The 23,706-nt window shown below is 38.9% G+C and overlaps 2 protein-coding genes across 3 annotated transcripts; both read right to left on the minus strand.

Moving 5' to 3' along the window:
* Positions 1-837: 837 nt before the first annotated feature.
* Positions 838-10,632, minus strand: LOC119727120 (kynurenine/alpha-aminoadipate aminotransferase, mitochondrial-like). Of its 2 annotated transcripts, none has more exons than XM_038198983.1 (13): positions 10,438-10,632; positions 9,502-9,669; positions 9,077-9,176; positions 8,559-8,627; positions 7,369-7,501; positions 7,029-7,103; positions 6,713-6,828; positions 6,154-6,313; positions 5,507-5,589; positions 4,671-4,767; positions 4,073-4,199; positions 3,163-3,371; positions 838-2,301 (listed from the first exon to the last, which is right to left on the minus strand). In XM_038198983.1, exons 2-13 carry the CDS (start codon positions 9,566-9,568, stop codon positions 2,254-2,256), a joined length of 1,284 nt encoding a protein of 427 aa, XP_038054911.1. In that variant the 5' UTR covers positions 9,569-9,669; positions 10,438-10,632; the 3' UTR covers positions 838-2,253. The 2 variants fall into 2 exon arrangements, with proteins under 2 accessions (XP_038054911.1, XP_038054910.1); XM_038198982.1 differs by having other exon boundaries at positions 9,502-9,647; positions 10,438-10,631.
* Positions 10,633-11,974: 1,342 nt separating this feature from the next.
* LOC119728703 (protein Jade-3-like) lies at positions 11,975-23,674 on the minus strand. Its single transcript, XM_038201035.1, has 15 exons — positions 23,290-23,674; positions 22,124-22,261; positions 20,824-21,017; positions 20,278-20,432; positions 19,650-19,708; positions 19,063-19,152; positions 18,661-18,723; positions 17,908-18,026; positions 16,944-17,049; positions 16,576-16,641; positions 16,004-16,102; positions 15,401-15,537; positions 14,805-14,931; positions 14,511-14,630; positions 11,975-14,122 (listed from the first exon to the last, which is right to left on the minus strand). Exons 2-15 carry the CDS (start codon positions 22,211-22,213, stop codon positions 12,722-12,724), a joined length of 2,826 nt encoding a protein of 941 aa, XP_038056963.1. The 5' UTR covers positions 22,214-22,261; positions 23,290-23,674; the 3' UTR covers positions 11,975-12,721.
* Between the last annotated feature and the right edge of the window lie 32 nt (positions 23,675-23,706).

Here is a 23,706-nt window from a genome sequence, read left to right on the forward strand (position 1 = left end):
GTTTGTTCGCCCGCAGCGCGCGCACGGTACACATAACGAAGGGGGGGGGGGGCACGAGAGTTGTGTGGTTATTTCACAAAACCATTATACAAGTATACAGCTTATCATTTTTTTACGAGAAATTTAGTCCGCATAAGTGTGCCAAATGAAATAAAATAGTTTAAAGCTGAGTAAAAAATAAATAAAATAGTTTCTCGTCCGGGCGCTTTTTTGGGGTAAATTAGGGGGGGGGGGGGGTTTGGGGGCCAGTAAAAGCAACTTTATCGGAGCTGCATACATATCCTGTTCCGTCCAGTATGCGTTCCATTTCTAATGGTCCCTAATGTTTAATTTCTTGGCACTTGTAAAGCTGGAGGGTTATAAGATTCAAAAATCTCCAAAGTTCTGAAACCCAATGTTTCTGGTAAAATAAGCTTACAAGCATACAACTCGCATATTAACCAACTCATATGTTATCCCCCCCCCCCCCAGCCCCCGAGGGTTTAAGGTCAGAGAATGGGCTTGCTTTCTAGCTGTGTAAAGCAGTGAGTTACCATCCTTGCCATGGGAAATGGTTAAAAAGATGCTGGTTTCTTGTACTGATTGAATGAACTGTTCAAAGAATTATTACTACTACATAGGACAAATAAAATAATAATTGAACATTTCATTTGGAATAATTCTGCCTATTATGGACATTCAAACACATCGCTATGGTGCCTGATGCTCAAGCGATGACATTAGGGGTTTGCGTTCCAACCCTCACTTTGAATTTGTTTGGGTTTTTTTCAATGTGGCTTAAAATATAAGGGTATGTTTAATCACAAAGTTTTAATTACTCATCATAGCAGACTGGTATTAATTAATAATGAACATTTATTTCATTGCTTTCATTTCTACTCTCAAGTTCCAAAAATGAAGATATTAGCTCGTTTTCAATTAAATATGGCCGACACATGAATAAGGTGGTATTGTTCATTTATGGAGTTCATCATGACAAGAAATTAGATACCATTAGAATGAAAGGGGTAGAGTGGTTCTCTGTAAATTTCAAATACCAGAGAGAACAATATACATGTACACGCATAATTACACTTGGCAGTGTCTTCAATTGCAATGAAATTTTATTTTAAAAAATATTCGGAACTCGAACATTGCATAATTAATTCAAAAATCTAAAAAACAAAACAAGAAACATTATTGGATGAACCAGACGATAAAATAAAATATTGGTACACCTGTATTATGTACATAAATTCAGACTCTTACATATTGACATGGCATCTTAAACGTATGTATCTACAGTGCATTTCAGTACATGAAGTTCACTACCACCATTTGCCAATACGACCATATCAAGAAAACCAGATAGTGTGACAGACTAAAAAAACAAAACCAACATACTGTTAATATTCTTAACATTCCATTTAATATACTCTTAAAATACTTAACCATTATACCAAATAGTAGTTATTCTATGAGCGCCAGTGGCACTTGGAGTAATGTAGTACGTCTATGTCCAATATACCATGCGGCCAAAAGCCAAGTGGCATATGGAACACAGATACACTAAATTTCCGTGATCCAAGAGCACATATAATGACTTTATCTTAAAGCAAACTTGACACACAGTAAAGATGGAACACGCATGCTGTACACAAACTTTTCAGCGGTTATATTATTTCATGTGTTAGCACTGGGAATAGCACATTTTAGAATAGTGCAATTCGTGGAGAGCAATGCTGTTGCCATGGAACAACCAATCAGGATCAAGGATTCAAGTTAGCTTGAAAAAAATATAAACACAACTGCATATAAAATATGTACATATTTCGTTTTTCAAAACAAAAATGAAGATTAACAAAACGTATTTCAAAACCCAACACTTTCATGCACAACATGAAGAGATTCTTGAAGCATTTTGTTTGTAGCGCACTTTAATACTGAACATTCTTGGCATACATTTTGCCTGATACATGGAATTCAGTTTGGGTTTCTTAAATCCTAGTTTGTGGGGGTGGGTGTTAAAAATGGGAGGTCTATCACAAATAGTTAGACAGACACTTTTGGAGGGACATATTTTGTATGGTAACTATACCTTTACGGCAAGTAATACATGTACATTGCTGTGCCTGTTGCAGGAACCTGGTAAATAAATAACATTTACATAGATGAATTTGAACAGCCAGTAAAATGGAAGATCTGGGTGGATCCTGTACATTGTTTCAGCTGATGTTTGTGAGGTGTAAAGTGATTGGACGTCTCCTGCCTCTCTCACAGTCCCATCTCCTCCTTGACAATAAGCGATAACCGCCGCATTCCCTGAGGAAAAAACAAAATGCATACCAATCCATTAGAAGGGAGATTAGAACGGGGATCATTAGAACGGAAACTTGTTTATCATTTCATTGTGGCAGAAATTTACCAAAAAATCCAATCATGTTCAACACATCAATACGAGGGCACAGTGGCAAATCACATTATTGTGATGGATGCAACCATTTTGTACACATTTTGTACACAGCCTTGATTTTACTGAAAGAATCTACCCACAGCTGAGTTCGAAACTTGTAATAAAACATGACAGCAAAGCAAAAAGAAGCTTTCTTTTCATATAGTTTCATACGTATTCATATATTTTCTTATGTTATGTCAAGTTTTGAAGAAATTGATGAAGACATTGACCCACGTATGTTTGATGGTATGTTGCAGCAGGATCAACAAGTTAGAAAAAGCAACTGTGAAATACTGAGATAGCTCTTACTCAGCCAGTGATATTTACTTCAATCAATTCTTTACTACGTACTGTTGTAATCTATTGGATTCAACAGACACTAATCACTTTGCTGTCGTTTGATTCTGTTATAATTATTTAGCAGTGTGCTAAGAGACCAAGACAAGTCAAGGATAGTAATGCTGGTTCCAGAGCACACAAAATGTTATTTGATTGATTCAAAATAGCTATTCACTGGAAGTCTTTTCATTCATCTGGTATACACCATTGGCAGGATCTAGCCCATTCTTTGGTGCTACTGGGTAGTCCTATACGAGACCACTGCCCAGCTCACAAGTGAGTCAGTGAATCAGTCAGATAGGTGCAACGAGGACACTAAGTTGGCCCTCTGGAACTAGCAAAAATCCTATGTACGGTTCAGGGTTCTAGACCACAATGAGCAACAGTACCTCATCCATTTCTTCAGGCGTAGAAAGCGAGTACGCCGCTCGTAGGTGCGGTGACATCTTGTTGTTCTCAGGGTAGAAGACGCCCCCTGGAACGAAGAGGACACCTTTGTGTCTTGCCTTCTTCATGATCAGGTCAGTGGTGTCCTGGATGCCTAGGAGTTTGAGCCAGAGGAACATGCCTCCACGCGGCTCATGCCACTCAGCCAGGCCTGAAAGAAGAAAGTAGGGTAAAGCTTTAACCCTAAATCTCACAGGTCCTTTAATTATTTATGGTTTATCTACCAGAGGGTTCTGGAGGATTTGAAGGACTTTTCATTTTTACTTCAGTTGGGCATTATATGTAATTTGTTTCTTCTGTGGTGGATGATCTGGAGGATTCAGGAAGGTTGTCAAAGAAAAACAGATGGAGACAAATCTTACTATGAAACCTTAAAAGAAGGAAATTCAAAATTATAATGGAAAAATAATGGAAAACTTGACAGATTCTTCTACTTCTAAACAAAATTGTCTTGTGAACAAAAAAGCTTGTGAATAGAAACTAGCTTTGCCAGTAGGATACTTCAAGTTGATGTTAATCTACCTATAAATAAAATGAAACAGTATGGTATTTCTGATGTTGTACGTTCCCATCCCTCTTCAATCAAATTTCTTTGTTCATCCTATAAAAAATGTGTGACTCAAAAACTGTTGCAGTTCAAGTTTGGGGATGATCATTCGCTTCATGGCATGTAACGGTTAACTGACTTCTAAATTATAAAAGACTTAAGACTACTGTGAGGAAGCTCACATAGGCAGAGCACCAGAATGACATTCTGGGGGTCACTGGCTTGAATCCTACATCAGACAATTTGCTGACTCAAAATGGTGAATTTAACAGAAAATTAAATATGATTTTGGAACCATTTCTCACCTCGGAGCCACCTATCTGCAGATTCTAGGATCATGTCACGTCGCCCTTCGTAAAATGCAGCTACATTGTCTGTGTGGTCAAGGAAGCCTTCCATTCCCCACTTTTCTAACAGCTTGAATATCAACATCTACAAGGAATTGGAAAAATATGAAGGTTGATGAGAGTCTCCTCATTCGAGGTACATAGGATCAGTTGCTCTTTGTATTGTTTTCATTTGAAGCAACAAAATTACTCAAAAGTAGGGTGCACTAAAACTAACATGCTAAACTTTTAGCTCAGTGTCTGCTATACATTTTGAGAAAAACTTGTACAACATCTGCCCGCGATCACACTTTTTAAAAACACCTTTAACTCGATGAAACCATTACAGGTTGGATAATTTCACAGGGTGTTGAGTACCAGTCCTTCTTCACTTTGAGCACGGCTTTTCTCAATAAAACAGTACGTACATTTCCGGGTAATTACCAACGTTCATACGTGCCTTTGTGATCACTTAAGACTGGACAAGACCAACTTAGACCAGACTGACTCAAACACATCAACATTAAACCCACATCAGTAGGACTTGCTTTTGGACAGAATGACTTGCTGAACTTACCTGTGACATGCCCCCAGTGTGAAGCACTGAGGCCTGCATGTGCATGTTGACTCGCTGTAGCAGGTATTTGGGCCCCGTCAGAAACCCAACACGCATTCTAAAATACACATAAACAATTCCAATATAAGTTGGTGGTTGACTGATGGTAATAAAAAGGTTTTCTTTTTAGACAAAGAAAAATAAGGTACGGAGTCACATCATAAAATACCTGGGTATATGTTATCGACATTTTTATCTGCAATAGGCTCATTGTATTGGCTATGAGTGGCAGGATTTGGAACAAGTATAACAAAATCCTCCTACAATGAACTAGCATTGTTTACAAACTAATAACTTCATTACGAAATGATTCTGGTGAAGTAGTTTAGAGTCTTGCTACTGGTACCCGATACAATGAGCCTATGGGCTCGGTGCACAGGGACCCCCCTCAACAGTGAGAAAGGGAGAGTTGGGGGAGACAAGTGGAAGAGACAATCGAACACATTGTCGACAACACTTGACGCTCACGTGAAGACACTATGACATTGTGCACATTCTGAATAAAGTCTGCCACGCGTACTTTTTGCGCTATATGTCTGCGAACCAGTACACACACATGGTGTGTCCCGTCCATTTGGTTCTATAAAGTGGTAAAAAGTGCCCTCTCTTGTTTACGCACAGAGACCATTGTGGATAACCTTATTTAGCGAGATGACTCCTCAGTAACAAAAAGTCAGAAATGTTCATGCATTCCGTAGTTTATAGAATTGAACATAAATTATCAGGGAATCTTTTGGACATCCGTATGGTTTTGAATGAATGGATTTAATTAACAGGAATGAATGGAATTGTCTTACCCTGCCGACAGAATCTTGGAGAATGAATCAAACCTGAGGACACGCCCATCCACATCCAAAGACAGAAAACTTGGCACCTTGGGCTGAAATGAGGGGGAAATCATGGTGTTAAATACCTGAAATAACATTTCCTTACTTCTGCCCATTATGTCAACTGTTCACAGCAGTGACAGCACACGAAGTGACCATTATGCCATTTGATAAAGAGTTCACGGTAATTTTATGTGAAAAGAAGCCCTACTGTCTAGTTTTCAACGCATGATGTGGTTGCTTACCATACACAGTATTCAAATTGTCTCTAACATGTCTAATGTACAAATTCTCTTCAATGTTAAAATCAACTCTTCTCTTGATAATTTTTCTAAATTGCAGTCTGGATGTTCTAAACGTTTGGAGAAGCATCACTATTAAATACTGAGGTATACATTTATTTCCACAAACTCTCACAATACTTTCATACCTTAAGGAAATGGGTAATGGACATTTCTCTTATGATGGCCATTTAATTACTTAGCACTATTTTATACATTTTTTTTTTAGAATTTTCGAAAACTATGATATTCTTTGGGCGTTTCTTTTCAAATCAACAGTTTTGAACATTCTAGAAGAAATGCAACTTACCATTGATTTACACATGTTTTTCTAACCTTATTGAACTGGATGAAGTAGTAGGGATCATCCTCCATGATTATCATATTATACTTCTGTGCAATACTATAGATGTCTTTCTTCCTTTCTAACGACAAGCCAGCACCGGAGGGATTGTCACCATTGGGGACCACACACAGAACCCTTGGGATATCAGAGCTAGTGAAAAAGAAAACAGGCAGCAACTGGGTTGGTTATCGCTTATATTAAGTACTATTTACCTTCAAGAAAAAAATAAGAAACTTGGAATGAATGGGTGTTGGCTCTGCATTTGTCTCACAGTCTTTGCCATCCACCACAGCTTTGAAGGCTTGCCTACTACTTACTACACGGGGCGCTGTACAATCTTTGCCTACTACAATGGTGACTCTGACTCTCTGGTACCCAGATGAAGTCTGGGTTGTGAGAGAGCCCTTTATCAGATTTAAACTGGCCAGCTGATCTGGCAAGCTCAGGGGTTCAAGTCCCATCCGAACCTGGACATGAAAGCGTATACATTGCTCATGCAATTACATTGGTGAAAGGCAAAGCACAATTTTGATTTGACAAAGTTGTTACCTTTCGCTCTGGCCTTCTTCTGGGTCCCACTGTGACATGACTTCTCTGATCCGATCTGGTATCATGCCGTCCCCATCCACTTCAATGGTCAGGAACTTGGTGCCTAATGGTCTCAGCTACATTGGGTTTCAAAAATTGAAGAGGTGGGAAAAGTCAGACAGTTGGGGGAAAAGTTAGACAGGCAAGATAAAATAAGTACATATAAGAAAAATATAACAAATAAAAGCTTTACCAAGGGGAAACTAGGTTACACATTACATATTTCTAAGCATTTTCCGAATGGAAAACTGTAACTTAAGTTCTCTTACTGACTTACAATTGCCACTGTTCCTGGATATAGCGGACTTGATGTCAATACATGGTCGTTTTTGGCCAACAGCATTTCACAGGACTGTAAAAGAAAATGGAAAATTATGGTCAGTGTACACAAGCTACTTCATTGAGTACAGTTCTTGCAAGTTTTGTTGGTATTCAAGAACATGATGAACAGCACTGAATAATACAATTTGAATAAAACTTCTCATCTAATAAACTTATTATAGCAAGAATGGGTAGTAGGGTTTTGTGCAAGTTGTGAAGTGCTGCTACTTGTGTGGCCCCCCCCCCACGCTGTGCAAGCTGCCCCTCCCCATCCTTGATATACCACTGTCTCTTACTGTGCTGAGTGCATGCTGACTCCCTGTAGAAACTATCAAGTCCATCTGGCTGTCTGGATTGGTGCTGTCCAGCGTCGGAGGGTTGTGGATCTGGGTCTGCATGTCGATAAGCCAATCTCTCAACTCCGGTAATCTATCCAATACAAAATAGATGGAATTTGCCTCAAAAATGTTGCAACTGAAATTGTTACCCACACTTTCCTGGATAACTGACACTCCTAAACTCACCAGGTGTCCTGCCAACTTGGTATATGCAACAAAACCTCAGATTGAATCTTATATTTAACTGTACTGACATAAATTACTCTTAAATGTTTTGATGAACACAACCAGACAACCTATTTAAAAGGGATAACTCATCATGTAACTTCTTCATTTAAGAGGAACAACTTGAGTATTTGCACGTTTGCCTTGAAAATGAAACTATTGTTCTGCTATTAATAACAGTAATATTTTACACACTGCTAAATGAGCTTTGGCAACTCTATATGCAAGAGTTGTGTAGAATTGATTTTGAAGTCTGCCTGTCATCAGTCCTCTCAAGATTTCAATTTCAGATCAAATTTAACTTAGTGTGTTCATTTGTGATTGTATCAAGGGTTTTTCTTTATCTTTCTGCTCAGTAAATTTAGAATCATTGGGCCGATCTGTTAAGTCTCAACCAATGAAGTATTGACTAATCACAGCCGTAACTGCGTGATCACATTTCTGAGAAAGTCCAATGTGCATGTTCCGTTCCTACACATAATGTGCAGGACTGGAATATTCAGTGTGGATGTTGTTGCCAGAGTGCCAATGGCATGCGGCTTTATATGGTAATATGGTAATAATCATGATTCTGGATGGAATCAAACTGAACCATATTTTTTAGCACCATGAGTTATTTATTTCCATCTGAAAACTAAAGATTTTGAAATTATGGCAGCATGTGAACTCTGCCACAAACCTCAAAATCATGTTCATTTGTAGAGCGCCCTCATGTGATGAAAAGTATTTCCCATTGATTCTATGGCCGCATCTGAATGACTTGGCTATGGCTAGAAATAACGCATGGGTCCATAGGCACATGTGTAAATTCCCAGCCACAACCAAGTAATTCGGACACAGCCAAAGTCTACTACGGAAAGCGCCAAGATGTCTGAAGTCTCTGTCAATGCATACAAAGGGTTCAACAACCTATGGCTACTCACCCAGGTGTGGCTGTGTACTGCAGGGCTTTCTTCATCTCAGAGGCATTCACATGCATGTGAGTTTTATCCCTGAATCAGAAACACATTATACAAATTGGTTCCAGGATCAGTTTCACAACAGAGACCTGTATAAGACTTATAATTTCCTAGGATTTCATTGTGTGTCAAGCTACATTACACTTAAGTCATTGGCCTAATTTTTGCCACAGAGGTATATAAGTTATGCATTTCCAATACAAAATCAAGAAGATGTCAGCAGCTCTATATAAGCGAATTAACGGATTGGATTGTCTGATGTGAAAAGGAAATCTCTGGTAAAGTAACTTTTGAGAACGCTAGAGATTTTTAACCTGGAAAAGGTTTCATGTGACAATTAGTAATTTTGGGGGTGTTTATTGGTCCACGTTTATTGGATTTTGACAAATCAGAATGGCTTCTTACACAAATGCTATGGTTATAAATGGGTTTGAAAAAGTGAATGTGGAATTTCTTGCAAGTTTGATGAAAACTTGACTCACATTAGCTGGAAGGTGGCCTCTCGGAATGGGAACTGCTCAACATTGGGCAGGCCGGTTGCCATAGAGATGGTGCCTGCCGGGCTTTGTTGAAGGATCTCAGCTGAAAACAAATAGTGACAAACGTCTCAGCCTCCTTCCATTAAAAACACAAAAAATCAAATCCCCATCCCCCCCAAAAAAACAATATAAACAAACACAAAACAAAACACACACAAAACAAACAGGCAAACAAATTATAATTGATCACCAAAAAAAAGGGAAAAAAAGTTTCCTATTCATTATTTTTTTTAAAGTCTCAGCCCCTCCCCCCCCCCCTGTAAAAACACCCAAAATTAAAAACCAAATATGCATCCCACACAAACCCCAAAACAAAATACACAAGCAAACAAACAATAAAAATGTAACAATCATGACAAAAGACTTACTTAGTCCTCTTAGCGGAGATGGGCGTCTAGCCTTACTGACTGCATTGAGGAACCGGGCGTAATTCATCTTGCAAACCTAACGTTTTGCTGATTAATGCTCGGTGGTATTCCTCTAATCTTGATGATGATTTGCAGAGAATGCCACTCTGCAGCGAGAGAGGGATACACCTGATATTCATTAATGGAGTTTGATTACAATTCACAAATTAACTCTCTATCTCATTCAGTATTAAGGGCCTACCCTATTCTGGCATTTGATAATCATATCTTTTTAGAATGATGATATTACTAGACATGAATCTGGGACTGAGAAACATTTCCAATTTTAAAATATGAAAATATGAAAAGAATGTGTTATAATTTTTTTCGCTATGGTGGTACAATTTATACCCTGGACGTCAGTCATAATGCAATGAAGACGTCGTCCAACCTGGACTAGGGTCTGACTTGCCCCATAAATGTGGCCAATTTACTGGACTACCTCCGTAAATAAAGGCCACACTTCCACCATGTACAAAAAATGCTGCCTTTTTCATTTTTTTTTTCCGCGAAATTTCCAGATTCATGTGCACATGAAATTAGACATCTCTGAAAAAGGCAGCACTTTCTGAGTCCAGTAAATTGGCCACATTTATGGGGCTAATAGGGTTAGTCCGAAAATTTGGGACTCTCAGCGCAGCATACCGCGGCCACACTAGTGGGGCTAGGCTAGGGTCTGACTAGACCCGTGAACGTGGCGTTGTACCCGTGAACGTGGCTTGCTTATACAACGCCACGTTCAAGTTTACAAGCAAGCCACGTTCACGGGTCTAGGGTCTGACGATTGCCGTTAATGCCTGAATAGGTTTCTGCAACGTACCCATACAGAAACAGATACATGATGATTTACACATAGACTTATTTCTCCGTTTATTAACAAGAAAATAGTGTACTTACGCCGATGTTCACTCCCACATACAAGAAGGTTCTCGACTGGAGTACTGGCACTTTATGGCTGCCTGCCTTGCTCACGTACGTCCGACAATAATAAAGGTTCGACCAGACATTTCATTTGGTTAAGGTCACGGTACGCGACGGTAAATACGAAGGTGCGGTGTTTATTTACAAAAATAATAAAGTGTGTGTGGCGCCCTCTGCAGTCCGAGAGATTCACGCGCCGGGTGCACGAAGCCAGTTTTTCCTATTTACTTAATATTTTGTTTTGATTTGTAATAACCGCGTTTAATGGTATACATTCCCATGCCCAATAAATAAACATTTTGTTCGAAAGGTTTTCTATTCCGACTTTTTTTTTCTGCATTTAATGGTAAAAACGTATTAAAAAAAAGTAAGGAAGCCTTCAGTCTAGGTTGCCTGTTTATATACAAGTCCATAATTTTATTCAAGAACAGAGAAGAAATTGCAAAGTAGATTATGGCAATATCTACACTTTCAGAATCAGATTTACAATGATGCAAAAGCAACATTTACACATTGTTTCAACAATGACATATTATTCATTCACTTAGGCTAAATAAGGAAATTGAAAACAAAAATAAATCAACATAACACATATAAAATCTCAAATATTAAAGAAACAAATTTCCAATACTTCCCTACTTTCCTTAGTTTCAAATGTTACGAAAAGACAAAGGTTTACCATATCATTGGTGATTTGAATATTTTACTATCTGCCCTATTTAAAAAAATAATAATAGCTTCCAAAGATGAATCCCTCTAAGTCCAATTGGTGCGAATAAACCCAAATTCTGAAATCACAAATTCTGAATTTATTTAATGAGCCATTTGAATTTCAAAAGGGAAATCTCTACTTGCGAACAGATCTTGAATGAGCAGATCTTGAAAACAAAACCAATTTTAGATGCACATACTTGTATTTCAGTTATAGTTCTGGGAACAATACAATACGGGTAATCATTATTTTTCACTTTGAAGAGATTTGAAAAGCCGACAAACCAAACTCAAGCATTATGCCTTTCCTACCCATATTTGATGGAGCACAGTTCCGCTTAGGTACACCAGTGTTGATTTCAACACAGGTTTGTAAGACCAGTGTGAAATGGCCTTAAGCTTAAAGGGAATATACAACATTTACAGACATCAAGAAACATAACTACCAACTTATTATGAAATACCTTTATACTGGACTGTTAATAGTGAATGACAGTCTTAAGCATCCTGTAAAATCATGGCACCTGGTGTGCTGTCATTTTCAAGAAAAGGGGTAATTTTGTATCAATTTTGGGCTGACCAGCGTTGGACAAAGCGGATTTTTCCAAATACTGCCCCCAATTTACCATACTTAGTCCGCATTTTGTTTGCAATCGATTACACACTTATGAACGGATACAAGTCAGCTAGACTGGTTCCCTGACCTTACAATTCCCCGACGTCTATAAATTGATGTTTCATCTTAATTCTTAAGTGGGGTCAGGGAACCAGACTACAGTAACATGATTATTTTTCTTGGTTTTTCCAGCAACTACAAACACAAAACTTCTAACAAGTCAATGTAACAATATTTGCTTTAAAATACTAAAACCCAACATCCATTATTTCTGAAAATTACAGCAAAAGCAAATGTTGTATATTCCCTTTATAACACTCTTGGTCAATACTGAGGGGTACTTCTGTAGTAAATCTTTATACATGTACTCTAAAAACCACAATAGAAGCCATTGGGGCGACACCACTCTAATGTGTGTTCATACAAACACAATAAATGCTTTTTCAACCAATAGGGTGCTTTGTCAGTAAAGGGTAAAAAGACACTACTAGAAATTTAGGAAGTGTGTTCAGTTTTACCAGACAGTGGGACCAACAGTTACAATAATAGGGATTTAAATATTGAGCCACCCAACACGTTCGAGTAATACTGATTTGCTGAAGGAAAACTTGACACAAATATTAGATCTAATCTCTATTAAGAGATCTCTCTTGGTAATGAGCATAATGCTGTAATGCACAGTAGCATGGGCAAATGGAATTTACTGAGTCCTCTCTACTAATAATCAAATTTATCACCAGATTTTTGAACAAGTGCAACATTAGGATCAACATTTTCACTTTGAAGGATTTCAGACTAGATTATCTATGAATTTGAGACTATGGGCATTTACCCTGAAAACCTCCTTCACCATACAAATACAGTATGGCATAATTGGCATTATCAGAACAAGGCGACAGAAAAAAAAAGAGAAAAAAAGCTATAAAAATAGAACTACAGAGGAATAGCGCTATTGAGTAACCGATATGCAGCATCGTATATTCGAGTGGCGACAGGTTTGTTCTCATTGACTCTACTATTAACATCAGGGCTATCTGCACTTTGACTTCTTGTGAGTTTTGCACTTGCGCTGCTTAGACTCTGAGATAAAAGCTGCTTGGTTAGTTGCTCTTGATGGTCATCGTCAACGATGATGATATCATCTTCTGAATCACACGGGCTTGGAGGAGATGGAGACTCCTTGCTTTTCAGGCAGATACTAACCTCTGCATCAATATTTTCAAATTGCCTGTCGCTACTATTACTCTCTTTGTCAAGTTCGTCTTCAATTCTCCGTCGAGCACTCCTCGTTTCTGGGATGAGTGCAAGGCTGTGGTCTCCCCTCTGTAGCTGCTGCAATGATGTTAGAGGAGCAGTGTCTGCCTCCATGGCGGGGGGTGAGGACTCACTGGAGGGAATGGACTTCTTTTTAGGGATGCGGTACCCACTCAGGATGGCCCTAGAGGTCGGGCTGGAGGCAAACATCTGCTCTTGAAGACGCGCAGCCTCTTCCTTCATCTGCAACTGTCTTGGGGAGAGTGACTGGCGAGGATACCTGGTGGCTTGTCTAGCAGGTTTCTCTCGTGTCTGACTGCTGCCTGTTTTCTCATGAGATTGATTGAGGTCTGGTTGAGAGGAGTCTGATCTGGTCGACTTGAAGTAGGATGTAATGTTAGATTTTGTTTCTGAGTTACGGCTGTATCTACCGTTCCTAGATTTACGTTTGGTTTGTATACTATCTGTGTAAACAACATCAGATGCAGTCCGTTTCAGCTGTCTATTCTGCCTGTTTATACTCCCTTTGACAGAGTGAGGTGGATCAGCAGGTGCCTGACCACTCTTGGATTCTTGCCCCTGATGTAACCTTTGATCTTTAGTGTCCATCACCACACCACTCTGGTTATCATCCTCAAGCGTTTGTGATTCCAAGCTGGAAATCAAATTAACAGGCTTCCGTTCTGGTTCATATGTCTTTGATAGCTCAGCCCTGGAGCTACTCCTTGAATCACTGTAACTCTCCGTTTCTGATGACGATGAATAATCATCACTCTCCGTTTTTGTCCGCGATGGCACAGTATCACTTATGACTACGTCTTCCACTAACTTCACCTCCTCGCTCACTTTCTCTTCGTCGACGCTCACTTCTGAGAACAGGTCAAATGTGGACTCTGCCTTGTCAGGGACCAAAGAGCTCAGGGCAGCAGCTTGCTCAGCAAATTCTAGATCCTCTTGCGAGAAGTGAGACACGTCTCCACAGAAGATTTGCTGTTGCTTCCTAAAAATGTCCTCCCTGAGCGTGGCCATTTGCCTACTCAGCTTCTCTCGCTTCTGGACCATGTAGCAGAGATTACGTACCTGAAATATGAAGATATTTAGTCAACAACTTTTACCACCTTTAGAGAATTTAGAAAAGTCTCCACAAAATTTAATTGAAACATTTGAGGGGTCTTGGTAATTGGCCAAGGGTCATTTGGAGGTAAGCACTTGTTTGATAATGGGAAGGAGTTTTGACATAAGTTACTTGCCATTCACAGTTCCATTGATTAGACAAGTAACAGAGCAGGTATTTGCTTTAAGGACCTCATGACAATTGTTACCCTCCTTTTTGATATCGTGCATCTCTCAAGTTTAATAAATGCAAGGTCTCAATCTCTTCAGCCAATGTTGTTGACTTATTAGACAGACATAACATGTAGGTGAGAGGGGAGTGGGAAGGAGTCAAGGGGACGTCAGCTGATCTTACTCTTTCTAGGTCCTGGCGGAGATGTACAAACATCCTCATCCTAGCGTGAAGATTGTACTCTTCATTGTCACTCGGCAATTCCTCTTTCTGAAGGATGACTAGAGGCTTGTTGAAGCCAGACTGAAAGGAAGTAAGACCAAAACCTTTACATTAAAAAAGACATGATTTCCAACACATAACCCAAATATTGAATGCCTTGAAATTGTCTACATTTCCTTTCATTAGTAAGCCATAATTTGCCATTCATCAGCCTAGTACTCCAATATTCAGCATACTTTGCTTTTAGATACATACCTTTCGTTTTAATTTCCAGTACTCAAACACAAGGTCAACCACTTCAATGTCATCCTTCATATTCAGATTGCTGGCAACTTCCTTCGCTTTAGCATACTTGTAGAAGTCCTCAGTTATGTTTTGTATCCTGTGGCATAACATACAAGAAAAATGTATTGCATTATGCATTCATGTATTAGATTTTGATCAATAGCACTCCAGGTGCAGAAACTAGCACAACTCAAAGAGATTCGTAATCCAGCTGTGGGTTAAACTGGAATTGTTTATAGGAATTCATATTTCATATTGCATTAGTGCATTCAAATTTTAATCATATGAACGAAATATGTGTGATTCAACAGGGCTTTCCAAACTTCCAGCTTTGACTTCAGATTCAACCATTTGAACAAGTCAGCTTACCAGAATCAAATTTAGATTAGCAAACAAGTCGACAAGCAAATTCAGTTTCACCTTTGAGACTAATATTGATACAGTTTCTCAAAATATTTTTTCCCAACTCTCCCACTGCGATTTCTAAAACTTTCTGAACTAAAGTGCCACTATTACCCTTCTCGTCTTCAGGAAAAAATTCAATTAGTTATATTTTGATAACTCACCTTATGGCTCTCTCGTTGTCCTTTTCCTCAAGAGACTTCTCCTTCTTGGGTGTACCTGCCGTGGATGAGGTCTTTTGGGGAGAGCCATCTGTATCTGAATCCGCATTCCGTTTCTTGCTGTGCTTCAAGCAAAAGGACTGAAGAGGGAGGAAAGATTCCATGAAAAATATGGGGGAAAAGGAACAAAACATTCCATGAGAATGCAACAGTAGACTTTTCAGTTTAACCCATTAGCAACTGTACTACATTTTATTACATTGTGTTTATTTACTGAAGAATCAATAAAACCATAGAGTGCTCATGCGCTTTTGGGTGCTACAGGGAGTAACAGGCAGGGTGGTTGCGGGTGCTACAGTGACGAATAGGATTAACTGATTTACTTTAATAAATATGGCATGGGGTGGTTCATTCACTTAAAGTGCAACTTAAAAACTCACAATTTTAAAATTGACCTATTGTGTCAACTTTAGTACAGAAAAAGGGTGCATGGCATCATTTCCATATTTATTTGTAAAATATATCATAATCTAATTCTTTATCATGAAACTGAGTTTTCATTTCCATTTTTTTTTGTTACAGAGAAAAGGGATAACAATGACTTACTTTGAATCTGACTTCCACTTCATCATCCAGGAATGTCTTCATTTCCAAATTATGTTCAAAACCGCAGGTCACATGATATGCTACCTTGCACGTTTTAACCTTAGGGATAAAAAAAAAATTAAAATGCCGTTCTCTTAAAAATGTAAATGAGCAATGGTAAAGACAACTTTTAAGGACAATAAAAATGTATCATGTTGGAAAATTAAAGGTTTATTAATAATGGTCTCAATCTACAATGGAGATGAGAGGCAAATGATGGATATTACATTTCAGATGTCTTAAATCAGACATGCTGGAAATTCACTCATGGATTTTGGTGCAAGCTCTGTGCAGAAAAGGTAGGTGGCATAGTGTGGTCCGTGCACAAAAAAGGCAGCAGAGGTCACATCCCATGCATGCAACGCATTGCACATGTGAATGTGCACAGCCTGTAAGACACATTTCAACTGATTGGGCATCAAGCTTGCCAAGCATGTTCCTCTGAGTAAATCTGACATGCTGATTCAACATCTAAAAGCCAAACTGTCCAGAAAAGCAAAAAAACGTGAGGAGCAAACCAACTGGCTACTTACCGAGCACTGTATACAAGCGCCGGTCCTTACCCTGCATAGATTACATATCAATGCCCAGCGGCTCACCTGTAGATGAAAAACCAAGGCATGTAATACAACACAAGCTGATAATATACAAGGGATCAATATGTGGTTTGTCAAAGATATGGACTGAAGTGGGATCAGAACCTCTGATCCTCTAACTTTGAACCTTTTGACTTATGAAATTCACTTGCAGGTTTAAATCCTGCTGTTATTTTCTTTGTTTATCGAAAAAGTTTGAAAAGAATTGAATAATGAAATTGTCTTCTCTCATATAGCAACATTACATGCTTCTACAAATCTGTGCAACAATCATGCTTCTGAAAATGTTACTCATAGACTTTTACCGGTATTTGAGATATCTTGGTGATGGGTTCCATTCTTTCCACACATCCAATGCTGACCTCAGGGATCCATAGGGCACAACTAACATGGGCCCACTTTGTGCCACTCCTTTGTCAAAATAAAAGAGAGATGGTAATAAAGTGTCTTTCGTTTCACTAAATATGATGCAAAAATGAAGACTTCGAGACAATGTCAGTGTCCCACCAGGCAGCATATGTAATAAATGTGTATTTAGCAATGCTGTTCAATTCTGCTAAATAAACTGCAAAAAGCACCCCTAGTAAGATCCAGTTGGTTCAAATAGGCTACATCATTCTGATTTTAGCTATCTTTCTCCCAACCCTTCATATTTTTTTTGCTGGCTCACAAATTTTGAGGTCACAAAACTTAAAGCTATAGTCCATCATTTGCAGCCATCCGAAAAGTAACTGGCGTAATTATTGTTGAAAAACAAACTTGGTTGAAAGATAGTAAGGGAACTAAACTCCCTGAACCCTAAACTCCCTGAAATTATTCTTTCTGGGAAGCTGTCATTTTGAAGTAATCTACGAAAGAAGGCCTTTCCAACGGTGCGTCTTAAGACGCACCGTAGGAAAATTAGTAGTTCGTTTTGTTATTCGGCGAAGCGCGCGCAAGCATTGGCACGACACACACGCGCACGCGGTTGCTATAATTCGTCGGATCAGTGCGCGACGTCGCGTATAGCTGCAATTCAAAACAATTCAAAACATGATTCAGTAACTTTTGATTTGAAATTGAGATCCTAGAATGCTGTTTTTCCCTGGAATATACAGCTGAAGCTTAGCTGAAACTTCATCAGGTTAGTTGTTCTGTATCCTTCATTAGATTTTGAACACTTTTGTTGCTTCAAACGAACAAAATGCACAAATTACAAATGATGGACTATTTCTTTAAATTGAAATGACGGCTTCTGATAATGAAATGGCTGAATGTTAATATTTTCACCTGGTGCTTTTCATTGCTCCACCTTTCGTCCCGCATAGAAGGCATACAGGTTGGATGCCCAGAGCACAGGTACGACACATCCAGCTTCCTTCTGGAACTTTCACAATGCCATAGCATGCCTGGTGGGAGAATACAAATATTTAACACATTAGCATCTACACTACATTGTGTAACATTATATTTATTCCCTGGGGAATCTATAAAACCAAAGAGTGCTGGTGTGGTTTCAGACAATACAGAGTCTTATGGGTTAAGCCAACATTTTTAATTATTATTGTTTTTGAGATTAGTTTATACTTTTCTAAATCGAATCTGCGCATCATAAACAAATGATTAGAAAAATATATATCACAAGTGAATTAACATGCCTAGTATGATTAAAATGATTTGGGAGATATTTAATCACAGGATTAAGGAAACTCTTGCTCATTCGGAGTCAGGTTGATGTGGCAGTATTTTGTTTACTTTCATCTCTGTGAGCACTGTTGGAATCCCATCCAGACCTCACAGGGTTTTCAGTCCCTACCCGGTTACAATATTTTTCCTCTGAAAATTATTCTGGTTTCTTCCCTCCCCAATAACGGACCAAATCCTCAATTTTTTCTCTCTTTAGGTTTGCTCTGGCTTCTTTGCTATATTGCCAATGAAATTTTTGAGGAATCCTTGGTTTTGTTGCCGAGTAAGGAGACCTGCATTAATTCACATTTTTGTTGTTGTAAATGGCAAGGATATAGGGTAATTAGTGTTGCCTACCTGGTGCACACAGATGTCACATTTATCACAGAAAACCATCTCATTTCCCTCCTCACAGTCAGGCTACAAATTAAGCAAGACAAGGATATATTTCATATAAAGAACATGTGTTGACTACTTATATTTCCAGCATGAAAATGATAATATGAGCACTGTTTTATGAATTAATGTTGAATATAAGGGTGCTTTCTCTATAGCTGGCATGAAAACGAAATGTTCATTTCAGAACCACATGTAATGACAATACAAAGTACCTGATCAGTTGCAATGAAGTCCACACTTAACAACTCTGATCTGATACGTTTGATACGTTCACAAAACACTCCCTTTTACAGTTATATTTTTTGAAAAACACATATCTCCACAAATTACCTATAATGACTATCTAATACATTGACATACCGCTCTGCAGACATCACAGATGACGTCATCATCATATTCTATACCAAGCCCTTCCTCTGTCTGCATCGCATGCTCCATGTTTTTATGGCACTACGGATAAAAAATTGAAAGAGTAAAGCATGAACACTAGATAAACTTGTCCCAAAAAAAGTTTTTCAATTACTTGGTTTCGAAACATGAAAAGACTCTATGACTAGTTAACATCAACAAACAATTGAAAATGATGCAAATAAAATTTGTTGCCTGCAGATACTTTTCAACTCAAATGCAAAAATATAATAAGTAGATATGTAAAATGCATTTGAAAAGTTTTCCAATGATGGTCTTAACCTAACCAACTATATCCATCATGATCCAAAATTTAAGTCGTTGAGGGAGATTTTGCAGCCTAGCCACTATCACTACCACCGATGCCTCATGGAAGTCGAAGTACAAAGCTACTGTCATTAGTTTTCTGCGCAGTGTTTGATTTTTGGAGGATCCAGGAAATTTCCTGCCAATAACAACCAAGGAGTTCATGTGAATGTTACATATATTCACGGATGCTTTGCTTTTCAAAGTGATTGGCAAGGTGAGTAAATTATTACCTGCATCTCACATTCTTCAATAATGTGCTCCATGGTGAACTCATCTATTGAAGGATCACCTATGGGGTATGCGAAAAAATAGGGAGAGAAAATCCTTATTCTTGAACAAATAATAATAATAATTTGGGAGGCTAATCATCCTTACTCGCAGCTGGTATGCTGAATTGCGAAGGACGCGGCTACAACGTGGTCCGGCCGCTGGCACATAAAGGCGCCTATGGCTGCCGGCCACATCGACCCATATATGAACACGGAGCACAGCCTGAGATCGAAAGTGTTTGATTTTTCCGGAGGGAGGAAAACCGGTGGGTCCGGAGAAAATCCCTCGTGGCACAGGAGAGAACCAATGCACAACTCTACTCTTATGTGATCCGAGGCCAGGATTCGAATCATGGTCACTTTGGTGAAAGGCGAGCGCTTTACGCCCACGCCACCCATGCCAGGGCACTGTAATGTTGAGACGTTCCCTAAAGCTGAATATGGGCTGTTGAGTATGAATGTTGAGCTACATGTACATATTTCACATTTTTTTCACAAAGAAGCAACTACATTGATGAAAAGAATCCTAAAGACACTGCCAAAAGAAATCAATTTTGTTTCTTACAAATCAGTTTAAATGTTTACTTACTCGTTTCTTGTCTTTCCTGGTTGATGATATCTAGCCACTGCTCATCCACCTCATCCAGGTCATATAAGCAAACTGATTCCAGTTTCTTATTCAACGCCGTGGCATAATCTTCCTGCTCATTGGTACCTTCAGACATACATATCAACCTTCTTGGCCTACAAAATACAAATGAAAAGGCGGTATTAAACACATGCTAACAATGCCAGTGTGGCAGCGGTGTTGACAATTTAATGTATACGTCACAGCAGGTGAGGAACAAAACAATCCTGGACCACTGGCTTTTTTGGAAATTTAACAATAACAGAATGAGGGTATGACGGTGAGAATCACATGAAAGACACGAAACTGGGTGTTTTGGATGGTGGTTTTAACAAAGATTTTTCTTTGTATTCCCTGGAGTTTGCGGTTGCTCACCCCTAATGTAACGGCCATCCAACAACACAGGACTATTCCAACAGACTATTTAAATATTTTAAAAAGTGTAGTATAGCACTGTTTAAAAGTGGCTGTGCTGATGACAAAAGAAGACCAGTATTTTTCGCTTACAATTTAAAGTTGCTTTGGTCCTGTTCCTTGGTGGCTGTGCAGGAGACTATAGGGATGCTGTTGGGGCTGACTGGCACCTGAACACCCTTCTCCCATTCCTGTTTCCAGGTGTCTGTGATGACCATGTAATCGTCTGGCTGCAGCTGGTAGGAATCTGGCAGCTTCATGGCACTGATGAGATCCTTGCGGAAAACCTTCAGGGAACAGATCAGATACCATGTTGATCGGTTCTTGTTCAAATTAACGTTTGATGGTAGAGAGATAATGTGATTTTTCCATTGAAATAAACCCTATTCCTCCCAAATTCTTCAACATACACCATGAAGTTGTGAAACAGATCGATTTAAGTAAGGCCACAGCCATTCAGCCACCATTAATGAAATTGATGCCCAATTCATGAACTTGACTCCTGCAGAGTGGAGAATTCATGACGTTCCCAGCAAAGATCTTTTGGCATTAGCGGTAATTCATTGAAATAAAGATTATATGCAGTTTCTGGTTTCAAGATATGGAAATGGTAGATTTGAACAGCCAACTTTTGGCATGTGAAATAATGCACTTCCTTGATTGCCAATGTTTACACAGGCTTAGATGACTTTGAATAATTACTCCCTTTGACACAACTCATGACATAATCAGCACACTGATGTCGCAAATCGGGTAGGATAAATTCCATATATATATTGGAAGCAGACAGTGTATGCCCATTTGACTGTAATGTAATCATAAGTGAAACATTTACACATCCATTATATAAGATTTGAGGCTTTGCATGGTGGGGTATCGGTATCGTTTCGGTTTTGCGGTAACACCATGTGGTAATAACTACTGCTTAGAAGATATTAGTTCTGAGAAGAACTTGTCCTGCTTATTATCAACTTGCTAAGTAGTTTTTTTGTTCTGTTTAGAACAGTCCTGCTGTAAGTTCTAAAAGAACTTGTCTTTGGTCTCAACGTTTCGACTAGCCTGCTCTAGTCATCGTCAGGAGACTGTCTCCTGACGATGACTAGAGCAGGCTAGTCGAAACGTTGAGACCAAAGACAAGTTCTTTTAGAACTTACAGCAGGACTGTTCTAAACAGAACAAAAAAACTACTTAGCAAGTTGATAATAAGCAGGACAAGTTCTTCTCAGAACTAATATCTTCTAAGCAGTAGTTATTACCACATGGTGTTACCGCAAAACCGAAACGATACACATCCATTATGTTGTTTCCTCATACTGTGCTGTGCACTCTTTCAGATACCACTCATACTGAATGCCAACATTTGATAGGATGCCTCAAACCGAGGCCCTCATACCTCCGCAGGTTGGTGCCCATGACTGGAGCTGGTTCCCGCCATACTAGGGCTGAACATGTTGCCAGTTGTGGGTGACTGGAGCGACGACATTCACGACTTGGGAACTGGGTGAACCACCACACCTGACCGTGAGAACATCTGCAAGAGATAGCAGGGGCAATAATATCACCTGATTTTTATTTCATTACTTCTCTTCTGGATCTTAGTAAACATGTCTAGCAGTTTGTGGCTGGTTTTTTTTTTGGGGGGGGGGGGTAAAGTCTAATCGTTTTATATTTTTGGTCAATTAGCAAATTTATGTCATGGCGCCATTATTGATATAGGACTCTACCATGTCTACCATCACATTATGACCATAGTTATGGTTATAAGTTATACCAGAGGGCAACAACAATTCACAAGCTTCTAAACAATTTGTATATATTTCATGAGCATGTTGACGTTGAGGTTGCCTACCAATGAAATTCTACTTTTCATTGAAGTAGATATAGTTTTTCTTCGTGATCCGTGGCTTTGGAGGATTTTTTTAAAGGGAAAATAAAGTCCGAGAAGCATTCAGTTGATCGTCTGGTTCCAACTTCCAAGACAAGAGCCAAGACAAGAGGAAAAGTTGCATGTTTGCATAGCTTTGTATCCTCGACCCTCCATATCTGCGCAGGTAACGCTTGCATACGCACATGCGTTGTCACACACAATTTGAGGGTAAATGCGTAGAAAAAGGACCGCGTAGCTTAGGGGGTCTGACAATACATGAAGACTTTGAATTGAAGTTTGAATTGAACAAAATTACAAACCATGCATGGAGCGTTGAGTAACGGATATGCATTTCAAAATGCACATTTGACATAGGCATATGCCCACTAAAACAATATCATATGAAACAAACAAAACCGGCAAAAGCAGTAATGCCAGTCATCTCGTGACCGTGTAAATTAAGTAGACCCTACAGTACAGTTGGTACCGTACCAAAGACTGGTGAGCCTGGTCCTCCATAGACTCAGTGCACAGAATAACAGACTGAAGTTCTCTTTCCTAATTATATATTCAGGATCGTTTTGAAATACTTGTATTGCATTTCATGAAATTGTAATAACGTTGTTCATACAATGAGTAACTGGAAATCGTGAAGAGTACAAAAGAATGGAATAATTTTGACATAAACTTACGGTAAAAAATGATCAAAATTTGCTAGTTTTTGGTACAGAGCACTCCCGAGTATTTGGCGCCATCAACGTGCTCCAAGAATTTTTCACTGGTATCCGTCCAGCTGTGGCATAAAACAACATTAAAAGGTGCGTAGGTTTCGAATGCTGCGGGAAACCATTGACAGATTGAATTTGCGTCAACCAGTTGCGATATTGTGCAAAATATTCCTCTCTAAATGTAATTGAAACTCAAAGATGCCGAAATTTCACGGTTAAGAATGATTCATCATGAGAATAGACCTGAATGAAAACGTGACAAGAAGTCACAATGTAACTGGAATTAAACTTTCTTTCTCACTAGTCTGGCGTTTGCCTCGTAAACATATTACACTTATAGTACCCGGCGGAAACAGACTAGAAAAAAGTGGTCATCAACTT

This window comes from Patiria miniata, unplaced genomic scaffold (assembly GCF_015706575.1).
Source record: "Patiria miniata isolate m_02_andy unplaced genomic scaffold, ASM1570657v1 HiC_scaffold_20, whole genome shotgun sequence".
Taxonomy (NCBI): Eukaryota; Metazoa; Echinodermata; class Asteroidea; order Valvatida; family Asterinidae; genus Patiria; species Patiria miniata.

What these genes read in the sequence shown, in the direction of transcription:
- LOC119728703 (XM_038201035.1), bottom strand. Translation starts at nt 22,213, where the DNA reads ATGTCGTCGCTCCAGTCACCCACAACTGGCAACATGTTCAGCCCTAGT. An exon ending in GACAACGAGAGAGCCATAAG is followed by an intron (nt 14,932 to 15,400) that starts GTGAGTTATCAA and finishes GTTATGCCACAG; the next exon opens with GATACAAAACATAACTGAGG. An exon ending in TCCGCCAGGACCTAGAAAGA is followed by an intron (nt 14,123 to 14,510) that starts GTAAGATCAGCT and finishes TTCATATTTCAG; the next exon opens with GTACGTAATCTCTGCTACAT.
- LOC119727120 (XM_038198983.1), bottom strand. Translation starts at nt 9,568, where the DNA reads ATGAATTACGCCCGGTTCCTCAATGCAGTCAGTAAGGCTAGACGCCCA. An exon ending in ATCCAGGAACAGTGGCAATT is followed by an intron (nt 6,829 to 7,028) that starts GTAAGTCAGTAA and finishes AACCCAATGTAG; the next exon opens with CTGAGACCATTAGGCACCAA. An exon ending in TCCAAGATTCTGTCGGCAGG is followed by an intron (nt 4,768 to 5,506) that starts GTAAGACAATTC and finishes TGTGTATTTTAG; the next exon opens with AATGCGTGTTGGGTTTCTGA.